The following is a 19,675-nucleotide window of genomic DNA, read 5'->3' as shown; positions in this document are numbered from 1 at the left end:
TGAGGGCAAGAACTAGCTTTGGTTTAGGTTTTTTCATCTTTGTATCTCTAGTATAGCGTTTTACATAAATTAGATGCTTAGTAAATGTTGGTTGAATTGAATACATTCACACTTGAGAAACTGTTCCCTTCGGGTTTTCTACCACTGATGGGTCAACATTTCCCTTAAACTCAGTCTGTAGCTCTTTCTGGAGCTTCATAGGTAAAACTTCCTAGGATTTGGTGCTGGAAGGGACCTTAGAAATAATAAACTCCAACCCCTTCATTTTATAGGAGAGGAAACTGAGACACAGAGAAGTAAAGTGATTTGCCCAAGGTCATACAAGTATGAAATAGAGCAGAGATTCTGTTCCAGGTCCTTGGACTCCAAACCCCATACTCTTTTCACTAGGTCATGCAGTTTTTCATCCCATAACCTTAATAGCTAAAGGTACATTAGAGAAATTCCCATTTGAATTGTATCTAAGTGAGCTCCTTCCAGGAATCTGGTGCCACTTTCTGAGATTTCCTCAACTCCCTTGTGTCTGCCAAATTCAGAGGCGGGGAAGCTAAATCTAGCCCTACATATATAGGGCCCTCCATGACTATTTCCAGTTTCTTGCTGAATGTCAGTGGTACCCAAAGATGTTGGCAGAAATCCTCCCCGACCTACATAAGTTGGGAGAAGAGATGCTACTGCTGCTGATGTCAGGCTCTCCCCGATGCTGATTGGTGAGTAACCAAGCACAAATCATCCTGGATTTAAGCCTCTTGAAATACTGGGATGGTCCTGTTCCCTCCAGCCCCACCCCCACGCCACTCTGTGACAGTTTATGTGATGTCATTGACACTGTGATTTCTGTGGAGCCCTGGCATGTGTTGGGGCTATTCCATGCCCAAATACAGCACAAAAGATTGACATATTTCTCTAAGCAGCAGTTGTGGTGGTGGGAGAGGTTTTGTTCTTTGAAATAAAAAATGGCAATAACGTTAAGTAACATTTATTACTCAAAAAAAAATAAATAACAAGGTGATCACAGGTTCACTTGGGAAACAGTGAAGACCACAGCTGGATACAGTAGATTTCCCATAAGCAAAGTCAACTCCCAATGGTCAACATGTGGATTCTCTATAGGACCCAGAGATTATTCTATTCCCCTGCACCACCTCACTGGTCGTAGGGCTGCTTCCCTCTGCCCACGAGGGTCCTTGGTGGGAATGGATGGGGATAAACAGGAGTTGATTGTAAATGAACATGAGGCATGGAGTCTCCCTTCCCCCCTCCTCACCTTTGGAGATGATCCAATGTACTGTCCATTGGAAGACTCTAGATCAGCGCTTCTTAAAACTGTGGGTCACAGGGATCACAACCTACAGTTTAAGAAGAGCTGAAGGGGTCTTGAGTGGAAAAAGTTTAAGAAGCCTTGATCTAGATAGTACATGTCAGCACTAGGTCCTGAATAATGAATCCCCTGAAATGGTCACATGTATTTGAATTCACACTATTCCAAGTGACAATGATAGAAAAATGACAGTTGGTTCGAGCCCAGGGAAAATAAGCAGTGAGAATTTGAATAATGCAACCACTTCAGGGGATTCCTTTGTACTAATCAAGGCCTGGCTTTCTTCTCTCTCTCTCTCTCTCTCTCTCTCTCTCTCTCTCTCTCTCTCTCTCTCTCTCTCTCTCTCTCTCTCCCCCCCCCCCCTCTCTTTCACACACGCATCTCCACACCCACTTTCTATGTGTCTCTGTCTATATCTCTGTGTCTTTATCTCTCTCTATCTCTGTCTCATCCTCTCATTCTCACTCTTGGTCTCTGGGAGGTTCACTGGATGTCTGCCTCAGTTTCATGTGTAGGGCAGGGACTGTGTTTTGCTCTGGGAATCCCTTAGTATGTACAGCACTGCCTATGTAATAAATAGTATTTGATTAAAGAAAGTCCAAGGAATATAAATAGTCCAAGTCAGGAAAGCCCAGTCAGTTCCAAAGGGTTTAGTTTGAACTGCTTTTTTCTATATGGCGAAGATTGATGGCATCATCTTTGGCCACAAAATGAGGAGTTACATTTTTTTTTCACAATTTAAATAAACCGAAATATGTGAATCCTGTCCCGTGACTCACTTGGGTGGGATCAGTCACATTGATAAACACTGAAGCACCTTGTTGCAGGTCAAATGTTCCTCCCAAGCGAATTGACTGTTGCCTACAAGGTTTAGAGGGTGTGTGGGTATTTGCTGCTCGGAGGAGGACTCTCTCTGATCCACTCGATTTCAGGCAAAGGCTGGCGATAAATGGTGCCTGACTGGAAGCTTCTCGGCTGGAGCAAAAGGTGACTTGGGAATAGATATAGTAAAGTCCTGAGCCTTGGACTGTCAGTTTCCCATCACTATAGGATAATGAGTCACTCATGGTGTAATATCCTTTTTTGGTCCACTGTAAAACTGTGTAGGAAAGAAAAAACAAAGTGGTTGATTGGAATACGTTTCATATTTCATATTCTAATGAACAAGAAATGTAAGACCATGCAAGGCCATGAATTATTATCTCGGTGACCTCAAGAAAGCCCTTTCCTCAGTCGGGGCCTCAGTTTCCTCTTCTGTTAAAGGGGGTTGGACTAGAAGGTCTCACAGTTCCCTTCTAGCATAAAAAGATGCCCCTATGTGGAAAATAGAGGAGCTGTCACTGACAATAGCTATTCAATTTTAGGAAGGCCTGGGTTCAAACCCTTCCTCTGAGGTATACAGGGTGTGTGACTATGGGGCAAGTTATTTAACCTTACAATAACTGAGGCAGCTCCCTCACCATCCTAAGTTACAGGTGAGTTACCAGGCTGTGCCGATGGCGGGAAGTTCTACATGGATAAAATTGTAAGTTTGAACCTGGGATTTCATTGATGGGGGAACGGAGGAAACTCCTAGGGAGGAACTTCCTTCTCACAGTGCAGGTTGACACCTGTTCTGCAATTTCTAGTTTTGGAGAGTCGTCTGGGACACTGAGAAGTTAAGTGACTTGTCCAGGGTCACCCAGTCAGTATGTATGTATGTGTATATCTACATACATACATATACTTATATATGTATATACTTATGTGTAGGGGAAATAAAAAAATTCCTCAACAAATTAAACGTAAGGCCTCATGACTCCTTAAAAGCAAATCCCCAAATCCTACCATTAGTCAACACCATGCTTCAATTTTACAACATACACCACTTGTCAGCTGCAGCCCAGCAAGGCAAGAACTGATTTATTCCTCCCTAATCATGCTGATGCAAAGCAGGCCTGCCTCCCACTGAGGGGACTAAAATTAGGAAAGGAAGTATGAAAATAAACTTGTCAAGTTCCCCGTCTGTTTTGATCTCCCCTTGTAGTGGGCGCCACTGCCTTGCAAGCTTGGTGGTATGCAAAGCCTCTGTAGTCTTGTGGCTGAGCCCAAGCACCCACCAGCGACACCCTGTGCCATTTTCTTGACTCAGGCTGAGTGGGGTTCAAAGTGGCAGGTGTGTGCGCCAGATTTCCAATCTCAGCTCCCACAGAGAGTTCGATTGGCGGGGGTGGGGGCTTCGTGGGAAAGAGCTTGAAATCGTGTTGACTGAGCAGAGCTCCAGTACACACACAGGCACACACACACACATCCCTCAGGGTGACAAACCAGTTTTCTCATGTCATATCGAGACCCAAGAATCTGGGGAGACGTAACTTTAAGTGTTAGGAGCAACAACTAGTTTAGCTTGAAATCTTTAGCCCTTACAAACCAGCTCTACCTTAAGAGAGAATATCTGACAACCAAATCATGCCCAAATTTTGCTTGTTTGGAATGTTCAAATACACAATTAAGGGGCAAGTTCCTTTTCATCTAGGCCATTTGGTAGTGAAAAATCAACACAGAATCGGTTGGGAAATGTTGGATGATTTTTAACTAGACTCTGATCTCCCCTAAACCTGGGGGATTCCTATGAGGCAGAATGACAAAAATCCCAGGTCTAACATCTAACTCATCTAATGTGAGTTCTCTCAGGGAACTACATCCAAAGACCAGGAAACATGATCTATTGAATGGTGCCTTTCATTTCTTTAGAACTTTCTTTATAACCCCTCCCCTACCAGGTGGAAAATACTCAGATTATTAGTCCCACTTGACAGCTGGAGCAACAGATGTTTAGAAAGGGGAAAGTGACTTCCATTGTCATACAGCTGGTTAGTGGTGTAGTCACTTTAAGAGAATTAGTAGGATTCTTGAAGAAAGTTGTTAACTTTGGGGCATTCTGTTTGTCTTTTGACATAAACACATTGGAATTCACTTGATGACCGTAAAAAGTCCCAATCAGATTCTCAGAGGTCATCTATCAACTTTCTCATTTTACAGAGGAGGAAACAGGCCCAGAGAGGGGAAGGGACAGGATTTGAATCCAGGTCCTCTGATTCCAAAGCCCCCAAGTGCTCTTTGTTTTATACCATGTGAAGAGCCTGGCTAAAAATTTTAAGCTGTTGCTGTGGCCTTTAGAGACAGTCAAAGGTTAGCCCTCTGCTCTTGAGGTCACAATCTCAGAGTGCATGTATATGGCTGGGAGGGAGGTGGTGACGGCGGTGGAGATTTTGTGCTTGGTGACTTTGTTTCCATTGTTTTATCAGATGCAAAGCATCCTGCAGTACCAGGTAGGTGCCATGGCCTGACTCAGGTCTGTGATACTAGAAGAACGTTTGTGGAAATAAAATCATTCGGAGGTGAAGAGATCAGAACACATCATCTGTTCTTACTTCACTGGAAAATTTGACGTTATCATCCATTGATCTTTGTAGAATGATTTTACCTTCAATTTCCCTGGGGCTAGCCATAATGAGTCTGGGGTTTACTGTAGGGGGATCAACAGATGGGAATGTGTCCCTTGGATCCTATTTTTATAAATGTGAAGGCTAGCCTTCATTTTTCAGGCAGTAGAAGCTGGGGGGGGGGGGCGGAGTTTAATGGCCAGGAGTCTGTCCACTAGGTGTTTCCTCTGAACTGACCAAACACCAATCCCTCCACCTGACGTTAGCTCATTTGGGAGCAGGCAATGAGGGAGGTAGGTAGGGACTTTGGTCTCCTCTTTTCAGTGTCTCTCCCAATCTCCCCTGTGCTTAGGGCTCTCTTTAAAGACAATGGAGAGGAGGGGGAATGGATGGGCTTGTCAATCAGATCCCAAAGAAATAGACCCACTCTTCTGTAAAAAAAAAAAAAACTTTGGCTAACCAATGTGATGACTCCAGTGGGAATTGAATTTTTAAATGCTACAAGACTTACCAGCTGTTGATTTACTGTTGGTGTTACTTGTCAGATGAGCTGCAATTGGTAGCTGCTTCTGATCCCCTGAAATTAAATAAAAGCCATGAGATATGTCAGACACAAACATCCAAATGGGCTGAGATCTCATGTTACAATTTTCTCTATGACTAAGTCTCCTAAGCAAATCAGGGAGGTACAATTGCCTGGCTCACTCAGGCCAAAATCCTTGGCCTGTGTCTGTGTAGGGAGAGTACAATGGCCTGGCTACATTTTGGTTTGTGCTGCTTGTGCCCAACCCCATCCCCCAATGCTGTCAACAATGCTTACAATCTTCCTTTGAGGAATAAGTCATGAGATAAGTGATGGAGAGGTGGAAGGAACTCAGAGGCCATTTAGTCCAGCCTGGGTGTCCCCTCCCCATGTAAGAGATGAGGAAACTGAAGCCAAGACAGATGAATTGAGTTGTCCAAGGTCGCACACATGGTTATATTGGTTGGGTAGGTCCTGCTAGTCAGTTCTGCCCCAAGCTCAGCCTAGTTGGCCACCATTTCTCCCCACTTCCTAGGTTTACAGTCTTCTCCCCTCACCTAGCTTGGCAGCTTCTAGAAGGCAGAGACAATGCCCAGCAGGGTACCTTGTACACAGTAGGCATTACTTTTATTGGATTTTATTGACTAGTGAAGGATGGGAACCATGGCCTTGGGAGCTTGTGACTGGCTTGATTATCTTGTGGTATTCTGAGTAGAAGGAATCCTAGAATCTTAGAACTAGAATTCAATTCAGTTCAATTCAGTAAGCATTATGCCAAGTGCTGGGCAGTTCCTGCCCTCAAGGAGCTTCCAGGTGATAGAAGGCATGTACCCAGATAAGGAAATAATACTAATTTTTTTCTTTTAGTCTAGATCATTGATTTCATCAGTTTGGGGAAATCCTGGTATGGAAACTCCCTTCACTAATGTGAGTGAGCAATTTGTCTGTCATCTTTGACCATTGCCTGAAGTTAAGAAGTGACTTGCTCAAGGTTACACAATTATCCTGTATCCAAAATAGGACTTGACTCTGAGTCTTCTCGACTCTAAGGTTGCCTCTCAAATACAAGTACAAAGAAATCTGGGGAGTCGCAGAGAAGGCTAATACCTGGAGACGAACAAGAGGCCTTCCACTAGAGCCTAGTGGCAGAGGTTGCCATTTACCCTAAAAAGATCATCAATTCCCTGACTGAAGACTTCCAGTGTCCTACACCAAGTCCCCATGAGGCCCATTCTATAGGGTGTGGGTAATATAGGTCACAGATTGAGAACCAGAAGGGACCTGAGAAGTCCAATGTCCTCATTTCCCAGAAGAGGAAACTGAGGCCCCTAGAGGTGATTTCTTAAGGTCACACAGGTTATAATAGAGCACAAGAGGACTTGAACTCAGGTCTTCTGACTCCATAGCAATTGTTCTTTTCACTCCATTGCAATGCCTTGCTTCTCTCCCCTTCCCACTCTGTAGACTGTTGGACAGCTCCAATTTTTAGGAAGTTTGACCTTTCCCCAAGTTAAAACTGCTTCTCTATAACTTGCACCCATTTGTTCCTAGTTCGATTCTATCAACTGCCCCCCCCCACACACACACCTGAGAAAGGATGTGATATCGTCAGGAGTGTGCTGGAACAAGCTCAAAAATGAGCTGATTGTAAAATTTTCATTGTGAACATTTATACCTTGAAATTGCTACAAATCTGGACTTGATTGATTGTTTTGTTGATTGTCTAAGCTTAAGAAAGTGATAGAGAAAGGGTTAATAATTCAAATTAAACTTCAAAGTGTTGGGGATGCATTTTTTCAGTCAATTGTTAAATATTTACCAGCACAGAGTCACAAACTACCATTCAGAAAGAAATAACTGTCTGGGCAGGGGAGGAGATGGGGAAGGTCAGTCAGTTAATAAACTCTTATTAAGGGCCTACTATGTGCTGCGCACTGTGCTAGGTGCTGGAGGGTATTGTTCTGTTGTCAGTGGTTGCTGGTTAGACCACATGGGCTGCATTATGTCTAGTTCCATGCCCTGTGAGGAACAATATAAAGAACTAGGGAGTTGAGCGCAGAGAGGAGACTTAAGGGGAAGTGTGTGGGGGGGAGACAACATCTGAATAGAAGGATCTGGCTCTTTCTCTGAGACTGAATGAGTGAGCTGTCCAGCACTGAACATTTTTAAATAGTTTTGGGTTTGAGAGCCAATGGAGGCCAAGTCCAGCCTGAAAGCTGCAGTGGTTAAGAACAGAGGAACTAATGGCCCTGGCCCTAGATGTAATTGAGCAGAGGCTGCATGACCACTAGTCTTGGCCAGGATGCTAGGGCAAGACTGCATTGTGGGAGGATGAACTAGATCTGACCTACAAAGAGGTCTTCCAGGCTTCAAATTCTATGCTTTCCATTTGGAGGTTAACTAGCACAACTCTGGGACGTTGACTTCAAGCCCCATAAACAAAGCTGATATGGTTCCGTGGTGAGAGAAGAGAAACTTCCTAGTCATCCAGAGGAATGAAAAGTCAGAAGGATAGAGTTCCACACTCCATCTTGTGGTTCTAATGTCTTGATCCAATTACATGAAGCCTGGAAGAGCTCTTTGTGTATACTTTGGATTTCCTGATCTGTATGAATGCTGTAGCGTATTCTCCTTGAGGGCAGGGACTGTTTTCATTTTAGTGTTCATACCTCAGCACTCAGTACTATGCCTGGTCCACAGTGGGCCCTTTGAAAAAAAAATACTTGTTGAATTGAATCAGCCTGGGGTAGGTAAGGGTAAGATCATAGGATCGTCAATTTAGAGGCACTCTGGGATAGTGGAAATAGCACTGGGCTCTGCAGTACAAGGACCCGGATTCAAATCCCACCCCTGATGATAAATGACCTGTAGACCAATGGCCTATGTAACTTTGAGTGAATCATTTTGCTTTTTGGGACTCTAGTTTCCTCTTCTATAAAACGGCACCCCCCTTCTAGTTCAAAGCCTATGAGGATGCAATCTTTTCTGCTCCCAAGTCTCATTTCTCCCCTTTCCACAATAAGGAAGTTAGACTAGATGTTCTCTGATTTGCTCAGCTTAAGTCCAGGCTCCTCTGGCACTCGAAGGGAGGGAGCTGTCCCCAAAGACCAGAACCTTTGTTTCGATTGTATTTTCCAGGTTCAAAACAACCCACCTTCCAAACGTTTGGTGCATCTGCTCTTCCCCACCTTTTCATTTGCCACCCATTGTTCCTTTCCCTTTTGAAGTGCTCCCAGGAAATGTCCCAGGCCACCTACCTTTCTGCTTCTCAAACGTCTCCTTTGTGGGGCTCTCCTCAGGCTGAAATGAAAAGAAGCATCGTAAGTCATTGGGACAGTGGGGGGTGGCACTGACGTTGTCCTTTCTTGTTCCCTCCTTCCCGCATCCCACCAATGGACCCCCTCATTTCTGAACCTTTCCCTAATGCCCTCGTGCACATGTGAGAGCTGTGGGCCAGGCTTCCCTAACTGCATCATGAGCCCAGAAAGTAATCTAGAAAACGCCATTCTAGGAGCCTATCCAGATGAGAGGCTCAGGAACCACTTCCTCCATGAAGCAACCCTCTCCCTCCACTCCCCTCCCCCAAAGGGATCAGAGGATTAAAGTTTGATCATAGACTTTTCACCTGGAAGGGACCAACCTCACAGGCCTCCTAGGCTAATTCCTTCACTTTATAGGTGAGTAAACTTAGAACAAGGAAAACCAAATGACTTGTCCAAGGTCACATATGTGATCCTTGTTTTAGAGCTGGGAGAGACCTCAGAAGCTGGCTAGTCCAACCCCCTCACTTTACAGTAGAAGAAACTGAGACCCAGGGAGGAAAAGGGACTGGTTCAAGGCCACGCAAGTAGCAAACAGGTAGAGCTAGTATTGAACCCCAGTCTCTCTGCCTCCAAATATAGTAGTACTCTTTAGTCAATATTTCCTCTAGCCCTTCATCTGGAATTCTCCTCTGTTCCTGGCATATAACAAGCACTTGACAAAGGTTTGCGACCTTAAAAAATCCCTGATGCTGATCACCCCCAGGACATCGAACTCCCTGGATCTGATAGGTGACAACGAATGGGAGAATCACTTCATACTTGGAGTTGGCATTTGGGGTTGCCTGCAAATGGTCTTTTCATATGAATCACTGAAAAGATGGGAAGCCCAGAGCTGTGAGGAGTTGAAGGTCCTCACACACCTTGTAAGCAACATTGGTTGGAATCCATCGTTAATAGAGTCCTATCATTTGACTGGCTTACACAAAATGTGTTTTTATATATGGAGTAGATATTTTCATTTAGGGCTCTATACAATTCACTCAGCCTGGGATATACATAAAGTCCTCTCCTATTTGTCTTGCCTACATTTCCAGGCATATTTCATATAAATCCCCTTCACAAATTCTCTCTCCCAAACTGGCTGATGCCCATTTCCCACCTCCTGGCCTTTGCATAGGCTGTTCTGCATGCCTGGGATACTCTCCCTCCTCACCTTGACTTAGAAGAATCTCTAGCTTTTTTCAAAGGGCAACTTAGATGAATTTTACCACCTACACAAGGTCTTTCCTGATCCCAGGAATTGCTGTTACTCTCTCCCTCTAGAATTTCTTATCTTTTCATGTGTTGTCTTCTCCCTCCCTCCTTAGACTAGAAGCTCTTCCAGGGCAGGGGTTATTCTTGTTTTTATATCCCTAGTGCCTTACATACAATAGGTGCTTAATAAATATTTGTTCATAGGCTCTTAGCTTTAGAGCTAGAAGGGACCTTAGAGGTTATCTTGATCGATACCTTCATTTTACTGAAGAGGAAACTGAGGCCCAGACAGGTCAACTGACTTGACCAAGGTCACACAGCTAGTCAGTGTCAGAGGCAGAATTTGAACACAAGATCTCTGACTCCAAATCGAGTCATCTTTTCTGTCACCATGACTGTCTCTCACAGTTATTGAACTGAACTGGATTATCAATGTATTTGAATTTGCACTATTATAATTATGTTGTAATTATGTAAAGTATGGTAGTTACTTCCAGCCCAATGGAAATATGCAGTGCAAATTTGAATAATGAAATCACTTCAGGGAGATTCATTATTTGCGCTGTTTGGTACTGAGTTGTAAATCGAACCAAACTGAACTGAACTGAATTGATCCGAATTGAACTGAACTGAATTGAAAGGAATTGAATCAGATTGCCAGAGCCTAGGCTGTAAGTCACAAAGATCAATGTACCATCTGCCCCTTGAACTGCCTACCTGTGCAGTTGAGTTTTAATTTTCCGTTTAAACCAGAGTTTGGTACCATAAACATGTGGTGACAGGAAAAAATACAGTCAAGACCCAACAAATAAATGACTGCTTAGGACGCTTGCAAAAAAAAAGAAGAAAAAAAGGCGAGGGGGGGGGGTAGAGTGTGCTGCGGGGAGGGTAATGATTGCAGCTGAGCTTTGGGTAAGCTGGCACAGGCCACCAGCAAACCAGGTCGGGGGGTTGGCAAAGGTTGGCTTTTCTGGGCCTAGGCTCTCTGCTAGGTTGAGTGAGGTTGCCTCTGGGGTTCCATTCCTTTCCTGGCCCATTCCGCCCTCACATGGATTACAAAAACAACCCCCCCCCCCCCAACCAGACTGGCCTCAGGAAGAGGCCCTGTTGAGTCCTTTCCAATGTCACATTTTAAGTGACTGTGTTCAGTCTCCTAGGGGGTATGTTAATTGTAAGCCTTTTCTGTGGAGAGAGTTTTATCCCCCAAAAAGGTTTGCCAGGCACCAAGGAGCAGCCTAGTCCAGGGGAAAAGCCCCGAATTTGGATTGGGTTTGAATATCAGCTATATGACTTTAGGCAAGTTGCTTCCATTTCCTGAGCCTTCATTTCTTATTTGTAAAATGAGGCCTGGAATTGATGATCCGAGTTCCATTCCAGTGCCAAATCTATGAAACCTCTCTGGGTCTCAGTTTCCTTAACTGTAAAATGACGGGGTTAGACTAGATGATGCACAAAATTCTTTCCAGCTCTAAATCTATGGTACCGTAATGTTTGCATGTGGAGGAAGAAAGAGGGGAAAGGAAGTTCCTCTGCTTGCCTCTACCTCAGTGGTCAACTTCCAACTCAACATACATTTAGGAACAACTTGGACTGCTATTTCCCACCACCACCACCCATCACCCCCACCCCCACCCCAACCTGATAGCATAGAGCCCCCTAAAGTGAAAGCTTCTGAGAATTTTGTGCCATCGGAAAAATACACAATGGCCCAGAAAATTAGCAAACTGGCCTTGGCCAGTGCCTGGCATGAATTTGGTGCTTAATAAATTCATGTTAATTAACTGACTTGCCAAGAAAACCGAAATGTAATCCGAACTCATTATCCTGATCAAGAACATGAGAGCTGGAGAACCAAAAATAAAAAAGAAATCGGAGGATTCTAGTTGGTGACTAGAGGAATGGGTCATTGGAGAAAAGCATATTTGGTGTTTAACCATTTCAGCTCTGTGGCTATATGCTAATGGCTCAGGTAGCCAGCCTCCTGAGGTGCCCTTTGGGGCTGACACCTTGAAGTCATCGACTGAAGCAAGAGTTCAGAAGGGAAGTCCTGCCTGGCATCTTTCTTACTCCCCTGCCAGGTAGCTGATTTCAGACAAAGCCTCAGGTAGGTGGCATAAATTCGGGGCAGAGCCTATTTCAGTGCCAGCCTACTCTCCCTGCCAAGGGAGGGGTACTTGTTGGCAGAGCCATCAGGGTACTATCTGTGTTATTCAGCAGGGGTTCTTTGGGGTTTGTTTTTGCCAAGGATTTGCCCTTATTTATTTCAGGATTTGTAGAATGTCCAAACTGAAGAAGACCTGAGAGTTCCTAATGCAGGGCACATCCTCTGTTACAGGGATGCTAGGCACAAAGAAGCAACATTGTACAAAGGAAAGAGCCTGGCTCCAAGGCATCAAAGGACTAAGTTCAAATTCTAACTGTGTGATGTTGGGCAAGGCATTTTAACTCTCAGTGCCTCAGTTTCCTTAGCTGTAAAATGAAGGTGACAATGCCTGTAATACCTCTTTCACAGGTGGACTGTTTAGTGAAAGAATATAATCCAAGTTCTGACTCTCGCTTAGCTCCATGGTCCTTTCCAAGAAACCCCTGGTCCTTTCACTACCTTCAGATATTGCCTGGAACTGTTGTCTCGAGTTTAAGGCTAAAGACGCTAAAATAATCAGGAGGTTTGGAGGGAGCCAAAGGTTTCTCTAACCCATTCCAATCCAATCCAGTTCAATCCAGGTCAATAAGCAATGATTAATCACCTATTGTGGACAAGGGATGTATGGTGCACTGACCATCCAAAAAGTCTCATCAACCCTTACCCTCAAGGGGCTTTCAGTGGGATGCCTAGATTGGTGTAAAGAGCTCAGCAAGCATGAGTTCCAGGAGTCTTCTCTGGGGTTCCTGTGGGCACTTAGTACAGGAATAAACCCTTGGAGTATGTAGTTGGAGTGAGGATGGGGGAGGGAGACAGACACAGCCTATCTGCTATACTGCAAGCACTTTTCCTGTGTAGACTGTGGCCTAGTTAGTGATTCAAGATGGGGCTTCAAGAGGGATGACCTCATTAAAGCTAAGGGCAGAGTATACCAGCAATGTAGTGAGAGGGAAGAGATGCTTGAATTAAGTTCGTTGAAGTTCCTGAGAGGGTTCCCTGCCCTCGATGACAAGAAATCCAGCCCCCCCTTGACATTGTCCCTCATGGACACATTCACACACACTGTCTAAATTCCAAATGGACGGACAAGATGAAACATTTCACATTACACATCACAGACTCACAATTATAGAGCTGGGGAACAAAGTGGTTTACCCAGGGTCACACAAGCAGTATGTGACAGAGCCAGAACATAGGTCCTCTGACTCCCAAGTCAGCATTCTTTCCATTGCTTGGGATTTATTCAATGCCAAGACTGTGGCATAGTATCCTTAAACCAGTATGAGTATGTCAAATTAACCATCATTTCAAGGCCATCAATGTGATGCCTTGGAGAAGAGAGCTGAATTTGGAGCGAAAGGACCTGGCTTGGAATCCTAGGGTTGCCTTCTACAGCCCATGTGACCTTGGGCAGGTCATGTCATCTCCTTGGGTCTCAGTTTTCTCATCTGTAAAATGAGCTGGTTGGACTAGGTGGTCCTTCTGGCTCTAAACCTTTTTGAGTGGAGCAGGTTAAACCCTAAGTGATGAACCACTGAGAAGGGTCTCCTCCTTCTCTACCACTAATCAAGCCCCCTTCCACCAGCCACTCATGTCTTCCCCTCTCAGCTGGAAATTCTACCAGGAGCACTGGACGTACATTCCTTTGGATCCCAAAGGCCTTTTAGTCTTTGAGAATCTTCTATTATTAGAGGGCAGAGCTAGACACCGTAGGTGGAAGCTGCCAAGAGGCAAATTTTAGTTTGCTATCAGGAAAAGTTTCCTCCTGATGAGCGATGGCTGTTTAGGAGGTGCCAGGTTTTCCCTCCTTGGAGCTCTTTGAGCAGAGGCTGGCTGCCCTCTGGACACCCATATGTCATCTTGGGGACTCCTCTGCTGATGCAGGTTGGAAGGGACAGCCTCCAAGGTCCATTGTAGGAAAGGGTGGGGTCCCCATCCTCAGCCAGTCCCTTGGGAATCCACTGGAGAGAGAAGGAAGAGCTCCAGGTCCTAGGCAAGTGGAGCTCCCATAGGTGTCTGGGTCCAAGAGGGGGTGTTGACAGGAGATAGCGGCCTCCTTCTAACATGAACTTCCCTACACAGTTTTGCCTAAAGTGCAGGTTGTGGGTCTCTTAGTGGGGATTTTTTCTCAGAGATGCATTTTCCATTAGTAGATCAAAGATTTAGAGTAGCCTAAACACTGAGAGGTCATCTAGTCCAGAGCTTCTTAAACTGTAGTTTTTGACCCCATATAGGGTTGAGGGGTGGCAAGTGGAAAAAGTTGAGTCCAATGGTGTCACTCCCAAGTACAATCAGAACCAGATTAAAATGTATTTAGGAAATATTTAACAACATAAGCAAAAATACAATAGAATATAGATAACGTAAACATGTGATTTTTCTAAGTCAGTATGAAGTCTGATACGATCACCCAGGGAATCAAAGAGGCAAGTGTTAGAGCCAGGCTCAGAACCTAGACCTCCTCCTCCAGAATTCTGATCCTTCACAATAAGTTTCCCACATGTGTTTTGCCTTTCTTATGGCATTTTCTTTGTATTCATTTAAAACTTACATTGTTAAATGTGGCAGATTGGAATGAGCCCTGAATTTGGCTGGAGATCTGGGTTTGAATCCCGGCTTTGCCATGTATTAGCTGTGTGGGCAAGTCACTCAATCTTTTTTGGCCCTCAGTTTCCTCATTTGTAAAATGAGGGAGTTGGACTGTAATGGAAAGAGAAGTGGTTTTGGAGTTGGAGGAGCTGAGTTAAAATTCCCAGTTCTGCCATTTATTAGATAGGTGACCCTTGGGTAAGTCATTCAACTTCCATAAAACAAGAGATTGAACCAGGTGGCCCTGAAGGTCCTGCTCATCTCTAGCTCTTATGACCCACATAGACAATAAAATCAGTCATAGTTTACCTTAAGTTGCTTCTGAAAATAGGCTAGAATTTCCGGGCAGTTCAGGTAATTGGTGAAGTCTTTCTGGTTGCATTTCTGTAGCATCTGTAGCATAAAATAGCCCTCTTGCTGATGCATCTCCTTTTCTACCTGGTTGTGGAAGAGCAAAGATGTGAGCCCCATGAGGCTGAGAGTGCATCAGGCAATGATGCTTCAACACCCAGGCCCCCTATCCCCTCCCATGGTGCTTTGAAAGAAAAACGATTGGGGGGGGGGGGGGGGATGACATCTAAAACATGCCAAATAGTGAGTAATGGCACTGAATATCCAACTTTTTAAAAAAATGTAATTAATTTATCTGTTTTCAGTTTTCAACAATCACTTCCATAAGACTTCAGTTTTCTCCCCTTCCCTCTCCCCTCCCTTCCTGAGATGGCATACAATCTTATATGGGCTCTACACATACTGAATATCCAACTTTCAGGGAATTGGAGGTCTCTATTTCCTCACAAGCCAGAAGCAAAGTATCCTGGGATAACTGGCGCACTAGTGGGACCTAGGCAGAAATCACAACCTAACTAAAAACATGATACCCCCAAACCACAATCACAATAATTGTTATATTAAAATCACACTTTAGCATTTGACTATTTGAAAAAGTGTTATTTCATGTGCTTTGCTCACTGTTTAGCAAAGCTTGCGGGCTACGGGGTGCTACATCACATGTACTGGATTGATGTGTTGGGAAATGTTACTAAGAAACTTTTTTTCTTTTTTGACTCTTTGCTACAAAGGATAGCTCACTGGGTAGAAAAGGAAAGGGTGATAGATTAGTAAATGAAAATAATATAAAATAAAATATCATTAAAAATAAAAATTTTTTAAATAAAAATTTTTTAAACTTATTGCTCTTCAATTTACTTAGATTTTCATTCAGAAAGGACCTTAGAAGAGATCTAGTCCCAACCCCTTCATTTCACGGATGAGGAAACTGAGGTCCAGACAGGTTAAGAGATTTGGCTTTGGCTATCCAGCAAGGATAAGAGGCAGAACTTTAGACTCCAAGTCTAATCTTTTCTCCATCACCCCAGCTACCAACAACTTTGGAACTTGATAGAAACTTTTCATCCAAAAATATTGTCACAAGTCCTTGCAATTCATATGCCTCAGGAGATTTCAGTATGTGGAATTTAAGCTGTATAATCCCTTTACTGCAAACCATCGAGGCATTTTAAGACTATTTCATGAATTAGTCATTGTCAAAGACTCCATTCTTGTAGTCATCTTTTGGGTAATGAGTTTCTTTCTTTAGGTTTATCTAAGCTGGTCCTCAGGCAGTAGACAGAGCATATCACCAGGGCTGGACACCAGGCCCAGGGCTTCTCAGCTTGGTAAGACTTGCCAAAGCTTGTACTCCACTAGCAGTGCCTCCAAAGACCCAAGGGTCATCTGCATACCATGATGAGGCATCCAAGGAGAACACTGGCATTTTAGCTATGGGGTTAGACATGGGTGCTAAAGGAAAGCTGGGGCTACACAGGTAAGAGGGGTATTTCACCTCCAGAACCAGTCAAGTGACCAGACACTTGACTGACAAAGGCCAAACCCAAAGCTTCTCTGGCTCTCCTTGTTAACTGGCTATTGAGCCACCAGGATCCTGATCGTTGTATCTAATATTTCTAGGGTCTCCATTATGCCCGCTAGGCTATGGCAATGGCTAGCCTCACAGCCGTGGGGACGACAGATGGACAAATGAAGAATTCATCATTACCCACATGTTCGACTTGTATACTGGTAAAATCCAGATTCTTAGAAGCTTCCATATGAATAATTGTATGGATCATCCCTCTTTCATCGAAATGAGTGGCATCCTCTAGAGCGTGACTTTTTAAACTGTGGGTCATGGTCATACTGAAGGGGTCAAGAGTGGAAAAAATTTAAGAAGCCCTGCCCTAGATATTCCATGTCTCTTGTTAGTGAGAGTGTCTGTGGGAACAAAATGCATCTTCCCTGTTATAATTTTTTAAGAATTCAAATTGACCCGCTCTATTACCCAACTACTTTTGCGTTTCTGAACCTAAGTGTCGAAGGACATGGACCAACCTAAGACGGGCAATGGAGCTTAGTGGGGAGAATGCCGGCTTTTGAAATCAGGAGACCTTTGAGCTCTGTGAATCCCAATTGCACCATCTATAAAGGGGGGATAATCATTGTGGCACTGAGAGGAAGTTTAACCTACAGTGGTCCGATAGTTAGGAAGACTTGAATTCAAGCCCTCTTTATGACACATGCTAGCTGTGTGGCTGTAGGAAAGTTACTTGGCCTTTCAGAGCGCCCCAGGTAACTCTCTTAAGACAATAAATTGCAGAACAGTTGTTAATATGCGGCAGGGGACAACATTCCATGCAAACCATTCCTGATCTGGATGAAATTACAAGTCTAGCCAAAAAAAAAAAAAATCCTGACACTACTTATCTACCATGATTATTGGAAGGAAAGTTCTTTGTAAAGTTGGTTGTGCTACGGAAATCTAAGCTATTTTTCAGAGAAAAAAATCAATTTGCTACCTTATCACAAATGATTCTGCAAAGAATACCTTTTAATTAGTGACAGAATATTCTTGTCCTCTCATGTCTGTGCTAATTGAAAATAGGATGAAATATTCAATTGACACGAGCTTATCCATTGCTAATGAGCTCTTCTATTGTAAATTTCAATTAAAAAAATTCAAAAGTGACTTTTCATCACACGGAACTTTCTGAAAGAGCAAAAATCTGAAGGACAAGAAATCCTTGATGAGGTAACCAAATGTGTAGGGGAAGAATATCATCTCCCTCCAACTTCTCCTCTTTCCCCTCATTTGGGTAGAGTTTGAAGCCCAACGTTAAAACTCAAGATGTCAAGTCAAGAAAAACAAGCAACCCAATTTCATCAAGCCTTGCACTTAGTCTTACCTCATCCAGCCTTCTATGAAGGTAGACACCAAAAAACGCCGTCCCAATAGTCTGAGCAATTACAAAAAGGGTAAGTAAAAACATAAAGATTTTCATGGTGCCCACAGAGATGGTATTCCCAGCCGGGGGAGCAGGTGGGTTGTACGGTTCATTCATGCTTCGGGTGAGTTGAAATGCGATCTTCTGAGAGAGGAGCTTGCAGAAGCAGCATTAGAAGGCTGGTGTACTTGCTACCCTACTCAGGATTAGTTAAGAGCACACAATCATCACAGCCCACACTTCCTGGAAAATGTGCTTCGTGGTGTTCTCTCCCAGTAAAAAAGTTACGTAAAGGGTTGTTTTTTTTTTAATTGCACCCATATCGTTCACTTCCAGGCTTTCCCCCTTTGGGTGGCAAAGAAGAGACGAGTTGCTTCTTCCATCTATTCATTCCTGCCTTGAAACGTTCAAAACCTTAGTAGCCAATGGCAGTATTTTCCTATGGCAAGGCTTGATGGGTCTTGGTTTGCCCGTTTCCAGGAAAATGACAAAGACTGACTAGCTTCAATTTCGGTCTTACTAATGTGTCTCCAGTTTATGGAAAAGAAAATAGGCCTAGGAAAAAAAAGATTGGATTGATTTGACTATCAAGAATGGTCAGCTAATTGCTCCTCACACAGAATCAAGGCTGGTTAGGCTGGAGCTGTCCATCCCAAAGCAAGGCAGAAGACTAGCAATTCTCAGATTCATGTTGGTTTTGTACAGTTCAACACCACCACTACCCAATCCATAGGCCAAGAGAAAGAAGGACTTGAGGTAGTCATCCAAGAGAATTAGACCCAAACTTTGGGATTAAGGAGAATGGAGAAATTTTATTCTGACTTAGCCAAATTCATTATTCACCAGGAGCAAATCCATCAGATAATGACATCTTCACTTTCCATCAACTTTCGCTTGCTAGCAATCCAGAACAAGATCACCTGGTCTGGTCCTGGTTCCATTATTAACTTGACACATGACTTTATGTAAATCACCTTTCCTTTCCTCATCCAAGGAATGGGAACAATGAAAGCCTACCCTGCCCACCCCTCTAGCTCCTGATGAGACTCAAATAAGATAAAACATGTGAATGAACTTTGGATAAAATATTAAGTCCTCTACCAGGGTGGGGAACCCGCATGTGGCCCTAGGTTCTCAGGTTCAACTTTTTGACTGAGTCCAAGTTTTACGGAACAAATCCTTTCATTAGGGGGATTTGTTCGGTGAAGTTTGGATTCAGTTAAAGAGCTGCACCTGAGGCCCTAGAGGGCCACGTGTGACCTCAAAGTCACAGGCTCCCCACCCCTGTCCCATACCAACTCATGAGAGGCAGCATGGTATAGTAGGTAAAACTGGCCTAGGAACCAAGTCGATTTGGGTTGATGTCCTGCCTCTGACACTTATTGGCTGTGTGGCCCTGGGCAAATCACTTAACCTTGTAGTGTTCTAGACTCTAGACTAGACTCTCTAGGTCTCTTAAGTTGGAGAAAAGTCAATACTGACTTGCATTGGAAGAGGGAGTTTTCTCACGAGGGGATTTCCCTATGAAAATGAATTCCCTTGTCCAGGCCCTATTCTCTGTCCAGTCACTTGCTATAAGCTCCTCATTAGATTGGAAACTCCTTAAGTGCAGGCACTATTTCAATTTTTTTTGTCTTTGTAGGCCCAGCACTGTCACAGGACCTGGCACATAGTAGGCACTTTAATATGATTGTTGAATTTAATCGACTTGATCTGACGTTACTCCCATGAATCATCCGGATTTTCTCTAAGCATGACCTGAACTTGCCAAATAAGTGCTAACATTTCACTTCGTAGTGAGACAGACAACCCACTCCCGCACCCCACCCCCCCAAGCCCCAAAAGTATCAGCAGCAAATTACTTAGGTGTCAAGAA

The 19,675-nt window shown here is 43.9% G+C and overlaps 1 protein-coding gene across 1 annotated transcript; it reads right to left on the bottom strand.

Moving 5' to 3' along the window:
* Positions 1–1,681: 1,681 nt before the first annotated feature.
* CD40LG (CD40 ligand) lies at positions 1,682–18,022 on the bottom strand. Its single transcript, XM_072626065.1, has 5 exons — positions 17,761–18,022; positions 14,828–14,956; positions 8,527–8,569; positions 5,258–5,323; positions 1,682–2,420 (listed from the first exon to the last, which is right to left on the bottom strand). The coding sequence occupies exons 1-5, from the start codon at positions 17,914–17,916 to the stop codon at positions 2,053–2,055; spliced, it is 762 nt and encodes a 253-aa protein (XP_072482166.1). The 5' UTR covers positions 17,917–18,022; the 3' UTR covers positions 1,682–2,052.
* Positions 18,023–19,675: the final 1,653 nt, after the last annotated feature.

The sequence above is a fragment of the Notamacropus eugenii genome, chromosome X (genome assembly GCF_028372415.1).
Source record: "Notamacropus eugenii isolate mMacEug1 chromosome X, mMacEug1.pri_v2, whole genome shotgun sequence".
NCBI lineage: Eukaryota > Metazoa > Chordata > Mammalia > Diprotodontia > Macropodidae > Notamacropus > Notamacropus eugenii.
Note: the sequence above shows the minus strand (reverse complement) of the source record. Positions and strands in the feature narration are given on the sequence as shown.

What these genes read in the sequence shown, in the direction of transcription:
- CD40LG (XM_072626065.1), bottom strand. Translation starts at nt 17,916, where the DNA reads ATGAATGAACCGTACAACCCACCTGCTCCCCCGGCTGGGAATACCATC. An exon ending in TTCATAGAAGGCTGGATGAG is followed by an intron (nt 14,957 to 17,760) that starts GTAAGACTAAGT and finishes TTCCACAACCAG; the next exon opens with GTAGAAAAGGAGATGCATCA. An exon ending in GACGTTTGAGAAGCAGAAAG is followed by an intron (nt 5,324 to 8,526) that starts GTAGGTGGCCTG and finishes ATTTAATTTCAG; the next exon opens with GGGATCAGAAGCAGCTACCA.